At 48.8% G+C, this 12,046-nt stretch overlaps 1 protein-coding gene across 2 annotated transcripts in view; it reads left to right on the top strand.

The window, feature by feature from the left end:
• The first annotated feature begins 3,077 nt into the window (after positions 1 to 3,077).
• Positions 3,078 to 12,046, top strand: part of Adamts15 (ADAM metallopeptidase with thrombospondin type 1 motif 15) — a 23,645-nt gene continuing 14,676 nt past the window's right edge. Inside the window, exon 1 of one of the 2 annotated variants that reach the window (XM_021172773.2) lies at positions 3,078 to 4,327. In XM_021172773.2, coding sequence (XP_021028432.1) covers positions 3,371 to 4,327 — 957 coding nt within the window. In that variant the 5' untranslated portion in view covers positions 3,078 to 3,370. Of the gene's footprint in view, positions 4,328 to 5,949; positions 6,303 to 12,046 lie in introns of those variants that run through there. The other variant, XM_029482087.1, reaches the window with a different exon arrangement.

Here is a 12,046-nt window from a genome sequence, read left to right as displayed (position 1 = left end):
ATTTTAACAATGGAGAAACTGAAGCATAGGAAAATATTGCAATGTATCCAAGAATGTGCAGGTGGTATCTGGTGAAAGCTTTGTGAATCTTCTCTGTCTCTCTCTCTCTCTCTCTCTCTCTCTCTCTCTCTCTCTCTCTCTCTCTCTCATCATACATGGAAAGAGTCCCATTGATTTCCTATCTATTTTATCTATCTATCTATCTATCTATCTATCTATCTATCTATCTATCTATGATCTATTTTTCTTTCTATCTGTCTATCTATCTATCTATCTATCTATCTATCTATCTATCTATCTATCTATCTATCTATCCATCTATCTATCTGTCTATCTATCTATCTATCCATCCATCTATGTATGTTACTGATCCCTTGCCTTTATCTGCGTGACACTGCCATCTATAGGCCTCAGTCAAATAGCCATAAATCCTGATGTAGAAGTATCTTTAGAGGTCAGTGCTTTTCAATGAAGTCCTCTGGCAGAAGACGCTTTACCTAGTTTGATCCCTGCTCACTCGACAGACAAGGAAATCCGGACTCTGAGAATCCGATCAGTAATAAAAGCACTGTGGATTTCGAGTTCTCCTAGCTTCTACTAGTCTGTGCCTTCCACCCCCCATGCCCCTCTGCCTTGACTTCCTCACTAGAAACCCCTGGCAGAAGTGACTGAGTAGAATTGTCCTCCAAATACTAAAAAAGATAATGCACACACATTTTTTTTTTTTTGGTGCAGTGCTTAGCCTGTAGCATGTGTGAAACCCATGCCAGAGTCTTTGAATAACTCTACACGGTCAGGTCCCATGCTCATGTATGAGCTCTTTGGGCTGTGACTGGGGAAGGGAGATTTGAAGTTCTTGGGAGGGAAGGAGTTTTCCTCTCCCTGGGCTTGCTGAGTTGATTGACAGGCAGCAAGACCTTGTTCAAACCCATCCTAGTGAAAGTAAGATGTGGTTGGAAATCTTGTAACCCACCATCAAGACTGTTGGGTGTAGGAAAGAAACTGCTTGCTCTAAATAAATGACTTTTCGTTGCTGAGTTGCTCTTAATTATAGGCCTTCTTTGAACACTCAGACACAAGGCCTTTGTGAAGTATAATTCCATTTTACACACGTTCTTCCTATATGGCTACTTTCCCTTTCATTTACAGAGCATAAACACCCATCTCTTACTCGTTCACCCTAATGAATTTCAGATCCTTTGTCTCAGTCAAGGGGGAGCCTCACTAGGATTCTGGGCATCCGTCTTCCTGTTGTAAGGCCCTGGAGGGCTGTCTAAGGTTCCTTATGGAGGGAAGATAGCAGGCTCTTCAGTGGTGGACCTGACGAGCTTTCTCTTTCTGAGGACAACGGAACCTGTTTCCTTGAGCAGCCACTTCTCAATACAACTCCCCAATCTTTTCTCAGCACCTTCTTCATCCTTAAAATGGTCACACTCCTTTCTTTCTACTGTTCTCTTTCCAATGCAAGCCAGGGCAATTTGTTCCTTCAAAGATTTTTCTGGTTATCAAGAAAGACTAGGCAGGAAAGCCTCCTTCTTCTATTGGGTTTCTTTTTTTGATGGAGGGGGGAAAAAGGAAATTCTGCAGATTTGTTTATTTTATTTTATGTACATGACTGCATTGTCTGTATGTGTGTCTGGGCATGCCTGTGCCTAAAGAGGTTAGAATGTATCAGATCCTCATGTACTGGATTTATGGATTTCTGTGAGCCACTATGGATGTTGGGAACTGAAACCTGGGTTCTCCGCAAGAACAAGCAAGGGCTCTGAACCACTGAGCTTTATAGCTCCAGTTCCAGATTCTGTAAGGATATGAGAACCTTGAGGTCTAGTGCCACGGCGTATCAGTCGGTACCCAGCCTTCTCTCCAAGCTGGATGGGAACTTTACAGTGTGATTGTGCTTTCTCCAGCGGATCCGCACTCACTCTCCCACTCCAGTGCCTTGCCCTATACTTGGGTAAGGATCAAAATACATACAAAGGGTACATGGTCTACCTTCCATTGCCCACCAGTCCCTTGGCTCTCCCTGCTAGAAGACAACCAGCATTTGCTTGACTATTTGTTTCAGGCACTAGGATGCTAATAAATGCTTATTAAGGGCTTGCCTCCTCTCTTCAAGCCCTGATAACCAGCATTAGCTGTAACTTCACCAGGACCTGTTTTGAAAGCCAATTGCTATGTGGCTGTATGGGTTGATGGAGATACTAAGTAGAAGGCTGTTTGCTTTCCCATCTTCCTCTGCTCTTCTCTGGGAGCTTTGGGCTTGGGGGATGGGGGAAGGGTTGAGGGTCTCAGTGGCTCAAGACCAGAGACAGCCATCAGATAATTAGGAAGAGATGGAGTTTTGAGTTTATCATCTTTATTTTAAAATATAATTTATTTAATTATAAGCTTATGTAATTTAGTTTTAAATAATGGCTGCATTTAACATCTGCCTGGCAGAATTACTGAAGCCTGGCAGTCTGTCTAGCCCATCCAACACAGTGCTAACCCCACAGGGCAGCCCGTGTGGGGGCTGGGTTCAAGAAGGGCTGGCTGTGTTTCTCGGAGGTTGTTCTCCCAACACTAGGATATTTAAAGGGCCCTCCTCGGTTTGAGGTCCTTTTGGAGACTTGATGGTTAAGAAGCAGGGTGGGGGTTGTTGCAACTGGAGGAAAGAGGTGGGCCTGGAAAAAGAGGTCAGTGCTGTCTTGGTTCCAGACTCCTGGACCCAGCTGCCTTGGGAAGGCTAAGACCCAGAGAGCTCACAGATGTCCACCCAGGCAGTAGTAACTGATGCATCTCCGCACTGGGGTACCTAGCACAAAAAACGTGAATAGGCTCCAGCGTTCGTTTCTTAGGTCAGCCCACGCCTCCTGCCTCGGCATAACGCCACTCCCTCCCCGCCAAGTGGCTCTTGCTCAGGAGGCGGGACCGAGTTCTCCAGTGGCCCCTGGAGGCTCCAGGCAGCGAGCTCTGGGAGGCTGGGAGGGGAGTTAGGGGAGGGGCGCTGACTGGGCAGTCCAAAGAGGAGGGGGCCTTTAATAGGCTCGCCCAGCGCCTAGTTTGCTGCACCGCTAGCGGCTGCGGTTCGCGAAGCAGCCCGCCACCTCGCGTCACTTCTCCACGGCAAATTTTCGCCTGTGCACTTGACAGCGATCGTACTAAAGCTCCCAGAGCGCGCTTTGCTCAGGGAGGAACAGGTAGGAGGCGCGGGCTGCCCTGTGCACGCTCGCTGCTCTGGGAGGAGTCTCGCGGACTTGGTTGGCTGTCCTTTCTGGGAACTGCCCATTGTCCCGGGCGTTGGTGTGTGGGCTACAAGGGGACAGTGCTTGCCGTGGGAGCCGGGCTAAGTCCCATCCCAGAGCGCATCTGTGCGCGGCCCGGCGCCATGCTTCTACTGGGCATCTCAATCCTGGCTCTCGCTTGGCGACCTGCTGGCAGCTCCGAGCCAGAGTGGGAGGTGGTCGTTCCAATCCGACGGGACCCGGACATCAATGGCCGCCACTACTACAGGAGGGGTACGGAGGACTCCGGGGATCAGGGTCTCATTTTTCAGATCACAGCTTTTCAGCAGGACTTTTATCTACACCTGACGCCGGATGCCCAGTTCCTGGCTCCCGCCTTTGCTACTGAGTATCTAGGTGTCCCGCTGCAGAGGCTCACTGGCAGCTCTCTAGACCTGCGACGCTGCTTCTATTCCGGGTATGTGAACGCGGAGCCAGACTCCTTTGCTGCTGTGAGCCTATGCGGGGGTCTCCGCGGAGCCTTTGGCTACCGAGGTGCGGAGTATGTCATTAGCCCTCTGCCTAACACCAGCGCGCCAGAGGCGCAGCGTCACAGCCAGGGCGCACACCTTCTCCAGCGCCGGGGTGCTCCTGTAGGGCCTTCCGGAGACCCCACCTCTCGTTGCGGGGTGGCCTCGGGCTGGAACCCCGCCATCCTGAGGGCTCTGGACCCTTATAAGCCACGGCGGACGGGCGCGGGGGAGAGCCACAACCGCCGCAGGTCTGGGCGCGCCAAGCGCTTCGTGTCTATACCACGGTACGTGGAGACACTGGTGGTGGCGGACGAGTCAATGGTCAAGTTTCACGGCGCGGATTTGGAACATTATCTGCTGACGCTGTTGGCCACGGCGGCGCGACTCTACCGCCATCCCAGCATCCTCAACCCTATCAACATCGTGGTGGTCAAGGTGCTACTCTTAGGGGATCGTGACACTGGGCCCAAGGTCACAGGCAACGCGGCCCTGACTCTGCGCAACTTCTGTGCCTGGCAGAAAAAGCTGAACAAAGTGAGCGACAAGCACCCTGAGTACTGGGACACAGCCATCCTCTTCACCAGACAGGTGAGTTAATCTGTCACCTCTTTGGATTCAACCCCATTTATTTATTTATTTATTTATTTATTTATTTATTTATTTATTTATTTAATTTTTGGATCATTGAGTTTAGATCTCCAAAGCCCCTTTGTGCCACCCAATGTCCCCCTTTAAATTGGTCCCTTTCGAATTCTAACGTTGGAAGTTCTACACAGAGTCCTCTCCCTAGGCTCAGCAGAGCTCCATCTCATGTGCTTCTGGGGAGGTTGGTGGAGATCCTGCTTTTTCCGAAGGTGTTGTCCTGATGCAGCCAATCAGCGCCTTCTGGATCAGGCGCTGAGGGGCTGGAACCCAGGAAGTTGCCGCCCCTGAGCTGCAGTTTGTCTTCAAGATCGATAGGAGGCGCTATGAGGATGGTGTTGTAGATGGTGGCAATGGGAACTCCTTCCCTTTTCCTCTGTGGGTGGCTAAGTTTTCTCTGACATCTCCAAACAGGCTAACTTTTGCTGGATGGAGTCCTGGAAGGTGATTCAAGGTCAGTGCCTGCTGCATTTCTAGTGGGCAACATGTCATCCTTTCTCTGTCTTGGGTCTGGGAATCCTGAACTGAGACGGAGGGGATAATTGTAATAGTTTGAGAGTTGCTATGAAAGGCCAGACTTACATATATACTCCACCGCCGCTTCTCTCTGCATCCTTTTCTGTTGGGCCTTGTCCATATGATTCCTAGCGTGCAGTCTTAGAAGGCCACCTGGTTGGAACTGGAACCATTTTGCTTGGAGCTTCACTTAGAACTAAGCTCGCGAAACTGCCTTTCAGTTTTCTCAGATCCTTGTTGGTAGATGGTGACCTGTCCAGCTAGCTAGCTGTATCCTAAGAGCAGGGAAGACTGCTCGTGCCCTAGTCGGAAGACCCTTCCTCAAGGGCAGGACACCTGCTCTGCCCTTGCTGTGCAAGTTGGTGTGAGCTTAGTCAAGAGCATTTGGGCATTCTAGCTGCAGGGTTGGAAAGATATGAAGATGGGACTAGAGAGACGGACCCAGATGTGGAAAGAGAGCCCTGCCTTCCTCGTGTCTTTACCAGATCTTCTATCTTAAGAAGCCATTGACCTGTGAACATTTAGGTCCCTACGTGTTGACCTAAAAGTTGGGTGCTGGGAAGATCTGGATTTCTGAAATTCTTTAAACACTGGAGAAATAGAGTTATCCAAGTGCCCTGCTTTCTCTGAGTTTTGGGGGGCTGTGATGTGAATCCCTACAGCACTCGTTTTTTTTTTTTTTTTAAATTATTATCATAACCACAACATTCTGGCCACAGCACAGGGTTCTTTGTTACCTCCATGGCTCTCACTCTCCTTGTTTCTAAATGGCCACTTAGAGTTGGTCCGGCGCCCACGAGCTGGAGCTGGAGTCTTCCACAGTAACCCATTTGGCACAGCTAGTCCTTTCCTGCGCTGGAACTTCCTCCTTTCCCAGCCTCTTCTCCTCCCACCACCTGGTTTCTCTAGGGAGGTCTTTGGCCTGAGCCTTGTTTCCTTGTGCTCATTCTTCCAACTGAGGTCTGTTGAGCGGCTGCAGCCCCAGCCCTAGAAGCCCTGCTTGAGTCACCGGGAAACTGCAGAAGAGGGTTCAGCTTCTGCGCCCAGACCAGCTCTGCAGTCAGATTGCTGGGAGAGAAAGCGAAGGCCAAGAACAGGATATCTTAATGGGTAAAGCAGCTGCTGTCCCATCCGCTACCTGAGATGCCCCTGTGGAGGTCACCCCCTGGCTCTGGAGTAACAGAGCTCAGTCCAGTTAAGGCTGACTTTTGGAACCCACCCTGAGAAGAAGAGTCCCCGCTGGGAAAGTAGGCCACACCATCAGAAGAGATGGCCTTTTTGAAGATGCAATCAAACAGCATGGCAGCTTCTGTTTCTCAGTGGTGGCCCCCAGTGGGCCATGTCATCTGTGCATAATGGGTAAAAGCTGCATGACCACTTGGCTCAGGAGCGGGGATGTACAGATGTGAGTGTGAGAAGTTGTTTTTCTCTTAGGTATTTAGAGGGCAAAGCTAGAGAGCAGGGAGTCTGTGTTGGCAGGCCCATCAACAAGGTTCGAGTGTCATGCTTGGATAAACAGCTCCTCCTCCACCTCCTCACCAGCACAGATTTTTGGGGCCTGCTGTACTCTCAGAGTCCTAGGAACATCTCATTCCTGAGGCACAACCCCTCCTCCCCCCAAATCTCCCCGGGGAAGGTACAGTATTGGATGAGCACACGGGCAAACAGCTGTTCTTTCTAGACCAAGACAAATGTGGTCTCCAGGAACCTTAGCTGTCCGGAAGAGAGAATACATTGATCATACAGCAAGTGTTTTGACAATTGGAAGAGTTTCTGTAAGGATTCAGAGTAAGCTCGTGGACAAAGAGAGCACATCTGATTTTGCAAAGCAGCCAGCCTCCAGGCTCATAACAGCAGGGTGAGGTCAGCCCAGGAACAGATCGAGAGTCAGAGCCAGAGTCTTTCTCATTTATTTCTATGAAGAGTGCAACGTCTCTCTCTGGCTTCTCGTTGCATGGGGGCTGCAGATGCCAGGTACTTACTGCTGTGACTCCTTAGGCCCTGATTTGCTGAGTTCTCCCTGTTCTCAGGCCCAGTGCCTCTGCTGCTTCAGTAACCCTTTGTGGCACAAATGGCTTTTGTCCATTCGCTCATTCATCCTCTTGAGCATCAACAGATTTCCAGGTACGATTCTGGCTGGAGCTGTGCATACTAATAAGGTGTGGCCCAAGGCCTCCTAGGAACTGTCAGTGTGGCAAAGAACTGTCAATCACAGCATAATATGTTAAGTGCTTCCTTTCGGGCAGCTCTGTGTGTGTGTGTGTGGGGGGGGGCTGGGGAGTGCTGGAGTGGGGAGAGAAGCCTGCTTCTGAGTTATAAATGACCTCTCTTTGCTCCATCTGCCTTCACTATTTGTGACATTTCCTCTTTTGACATGACTTCATTTTCCTTTTTATGACTTGTACTTTATGTCTTCCTCCTGCTTTCACTCATTTTATTTCTCTCTGCTTGGTGTCATTTCACACCATTCTCCCTCCCTTTTTTAACCTTCTCTTTCTTCCTCCTTTGGGATTATCCAGGTGGACTCAACTGTCTTATGGTCTTCATTCACACTCCCAGCTTTCCCCGTTCACAACCCTGAAGCCTGGCACTGATTTTTTTTTGAGTGGTATCATATTTTGTTGGGAGGAGTGTGTGTGTGTACGTATGTACGTACGCATATGGGCAAATGAGTGTATCTGCCCCTGGAGGTCAGACATATACGATCCCCTAGAGCTAGAGTCGTAGGTGGTTTTGAGCTGCTTGACTTGGGAGCTGGGAACTGAACTCAGGTCCTCTGTGAGAGTAGCATGTGCTCTTAACCATTAAGCCATTTTTCCAGATGCTGTGTGTTGGGCAGGGAGTGGGATGTTTTCTATATTGTGCAGAGCAGGATCTTTAGATCTTCAGAGCCTGACAATGGAGCACTTGCAGCAGGTAGTCTGCATTCAGGGTTCAGATTGAAAGCCATGAATTGTAAAATGATGACTTGTGTATATCCACCTCCCAACATGGTAAGAAGGAATTGTTACTGCATCAGGCTTTGTTCTGAAGTCAGACCTTGGAAGCTCTCAGGAGAGAGGGGCCCTTCTTCACTTTCTCTCTCCTCATACCTTTCAGATTCTTACTTTATATATTCTTAGTACACAGCTCAGGTTGGCCTTGAACCTCCTGTCTCAGCTGTTGGAATGATGGCTTCCTTTCACCCACTCCTTTTATTAAAAACATTATTTATTTTATGTGCATTTGCCACATGTGTGTATGAGCATCACATGTGCTCTTGGTACCTTCCTAATCCAGGAGAAGGCTCTGGATCCTGTGGAACTGGAGTTCTGGATGGTTGTCAGCCACCATGTAGGTCCTGGGAACTGAGTCTAGGTCATCTACAAGAGCAGAAAGTGCTCTTAACAACTGAGCCATCTCTCAAATTAATTAACTTGTTAAATTAGCCACTGGGTTAATTAACAAAAGCGATTTCTCCTACCTTAGGTATTGCTCTCTACCTTCCTTTAAACTTCACTGTGGCTGTTTTCTTCCCTCCACACCTCAATGCTCTTCCCACCGTGTCTTGACTTCTTGACTCGCACACATGTCACAATGGAAAGGCCTCTGGCTTGGAGTTGAGCAGACCCAAGTTTGAATCTCAGCACTTGGCCTTCTTATCGATGGACTGTGAGTCAGCTATTTGAACTCCACTTTCCTCAACTGTAGAAGGCACGAGACTCCACTTGTGGGGGCTATTTTGAGGATAAGTTGTTTTCTCATCTAGCATAGCCATCCAATGGTAGCAGCTATCATTTTTATTACCTGAGCAGCTGCTTTTGCTAGGCTTCTTGTTCTTCAATAAGTACATACAGATTCCCTTGCCAAAATGTAAATTTGGGATAGTCTTGATTTAAAGTCTTCTATCTCATTGCCCTTGCAAGCACATGATCCTTGCCTGACTAATACGCTTGTGTTTGTGTGGGGATTATGGGTGCCAGTTCTTGCCAATCCCTTTAAGGAAGGCATCCCATCACATCATTGAAGCCCCACACAGGTCCATGTGTCTGGTGGCTCATCAAGTGCATGGAGGGGTCAGGGGAAAGTGCGGGCTGCCTGAAGCTACGGGGTTCTTGAGTACTTTGCCTCTGCCTGAGGACCATTAATCCAACTTTCAGGCTGTCATCCTTCAGTGCTGATTTCTTCTGGCATTTCTTCTTGGCTCTCTGCCGCCAGGCTTTGCCTTAGCAAAAGGTAGGGCCCCGTCAAGGAGCATGTTAATCCACCCTGGAGTCAGTAGACAGGGTGCAGAGCCGGGACAGGGTCAGTGTGTCTATGCAGGTGTGAGGCACGGAGCCAGCAGCTTGCTCAGTCAGCATGGCCTACATCAGATGCTGCTGTTAGCATTTACTCTAGCCAGTTCCCTCTCCCTGGGGATCTCCTTATCTGTGGTCGCCAGCACTGTCTTGACTTGGTGACCTAGGGTAGTGATCTACTCCTTCTAGAGGACCTTCTGCATCTTCATCTCAGAGTAGATGTACTCCTGAAGCGATAAACAATCCTGGTAGAGCTCAGCCCAGGGCCTCTACTCCTTACCTTTCCACTCTAATCTGCCTGGCCACGGAATCTTTGCAACCCCTGGATAATTACTTATGCAATGTGGGTCTCTTCTATAAACCAGGCCTTAGTAATGGCATCTCTCTTCAAAGGGTGATTTAATGAGTGACTGAGGTAGAACTCATGCCACAGCAGCATCTGGGACCCCGTGGCAGCTCAGTGATGGCTAGCTGTCATCATAGAGGTGACAAGTGTTCCTCTTGAAGTCCTAGTTTCTAGAGAGGTCCAGCCTTCCTGCAAGTGTTGGTTTTTTTTCTTCCTCAGTGAGACAATTCCTGTCCCTCTGACTATTCTGGTCTCTTGCAGTAATACCATTTTCTACATCTGGAAGGATTTACATGAAGATCACACCACATTTGTTAGTAGTACCAGCCCACCTTCCCAGCTTTCCTCTAAAACCCTTTTAACTTAATTGGATAAGCTCTGAATTGTTAGATTGTACTTCTGGAAAAGCAAATACATAATCAGAAATGATAAACAAATGGATTTTGTTATGGACCCCACCCCCCAAAATGGTGTTACACGGCACAGATTGGGGTGGGAAATGAGTCAGGGGCACTGCTAATTGGTGATCATGGTATCCTTCCTAGTAAGATACAATTCGGAGCAAAGAGCACTGCTGTGTTGACCCCAGTATCAAAAGCTATGAATTTGAAACCCTACGCTTCACTTGATAGTACATGGCCTTAGGTGTGTTACCCCAGCTCATCAGCAGAGTGAGAGGCTGGTTTTGATGTTCTGTGACCACTGTGGATGCTAGAATATGGCTCTCATGATGCACCCTGGCTCATGAACTTGGTTACATAAGAACACATAGATTTTTTTTCCTGCCAAATTAAAAAAAATAACGTGCTTGATTTTTATGGTTTCCCCTTCCGTTCTCTCTCATGCTGCTGGGAAACAGCATCTCAGTACGCCCATGCGCAACAGAGGAGGTGAGGAAGTGCGTGAGAGGGGAATTTTGGCAGCAATCCTGTGTGGGGAGAAACTCTGGTAAACGGGGATCTGACCACCACAAAGTGCCAGCCTTATTTACTTAAAGCGCCAAACCTAACTAGGAAAAGCCAGGAAAGGAGTACAGGAGGATTACGTTTTTGGCTAAGATTATGGTTCTTGGATCCTCTGGGACAAGCAACTCTGACAGTGAAGAAAAATGGCAAAGTTCCAGACAGAGTGAATCAGGTAGGGACCGGGCTGAGAGATGCCGCCGCCGTCTTCTGGGCAGAAAGAAATAGGACAGTCTCGGCCTTTTAGAGTCAGTGCCTGAGCTAAGAAGGTTAAAGCAATTCAAGTGGCTGTGAGTTCATTCAAGAAGGGTGGAGACATTCCATGCCATAAACAAGGTACAACTGGGCCCAGAGCCTGTGGGCGTTCAAAGCTCTCCATCTCAGATTTGTCATTTGCTTCCTTTATTGGGTGAAAGGGGACAGAACCTCTGCCCTAGCAGCTTGTCTTCCAACCCCAAGGATGCAGGTGACTGGGGGAACCTCTGTCCCCTGCTATACCCAACCCCAAGGATGCTGGTGACCGGGGGACCTCTGTCCCTTCCCCACAGACCTTGCTGGCTCTCCTTGTTCCTTTTGTTTAATCCACAAAGCTGAGGCTGCTGGACAGAAAGAACAGGTTGCTCCTGGCCAGGAAGGCCCTACAGTTGCTTGTGTGTAGGAGGGAGGATCCACTTTCTATAAAGGAAAGATGTCTTGCTATGGGGACCTCACAGCTGCAGAGGCTGCTACAGGGGCGTTAGGATCTCATGTCAGTGCTGGCTCTGCTCTGGTCACTTCTGAGGGACTGGGTGGCAACAGGCAGTGCAGTGACAGTTGAGGCAGAGGAGCCTGGGCTTCCCTGTGAGTTAAACTGCTCAGCACGAAGGTTCCTTATGGTTCTAAAAGTAGGCCGTGCTCTGTGTTCTTGTCATAAGCAACAGTGCCAGAGGTAGCTGAGCACTTAGACTGGAGAAGGAAGGAGAGAGGCCTTAAGTCATTGAATAGTTCAAGTTCTAGTTGAGAACTGGCTCTCCCCCAGGGCAGCAAACTGAGGCATTGAGGGAAGGAGGGACTTGGCCAAAGACACACAGCCTCTTAGCATTGAGACCCAGTTCTCTAGGTTCTTATTTCTGTGTCTCCACACTTCTCTTGCTTGGGGCCTGCCTGAGTGTGTGGGTGGCCTGGGAGCCACAGAAGGTGGTTGTCTTATAGGCGTTGGGCTTCAGTCATAGGGGTGACATCCCCGGATCATCCTCTCCACCAACTGGGATCTTATGATTAGATGTCTAGGGACATATGATGCTTTGCCTAACCCTTGTTCCGTTACTATGTTTTTCTTCCATATCTTCCATGTTTTCTCCTGTTCCAAGTTTGTCTGTGATATTTTGATAGTGGTTATTTCTTAAGTTTTCAGGGCTCTGGGGAAGAGGGAGGGGCTTTCTAGAACAGGAAGCCTTTGAAAAGAGAAAGTCACTAGGAAAGGAAAGGGAAAGGAAGGAAAAGGAAAGGAAAGGAAGGAAAAGGAAAGGAAAAGGAAAAGGAAAAGGAAAGGAAAAGGAAAAGGAAAAGGAAAAGGAAAAGGAAA

Source organism: Mus caroli, chromosome 9, assembly GCF_900094665.2.
Source record: "Mus caroli chromosome 9, CAROLI_EIJ_v1.1, whole genome shotgun sequence".
Classification (NCBI taxonomy): domain Eukaryota; kingdom Metazoa; phylum Chordata; class Mammalia; order Rodentia; family Muridae; genus Mus; species Mus caroli.
This window is presented reverse-complemented; position numbering and strand designations above follow the sequence as displayed.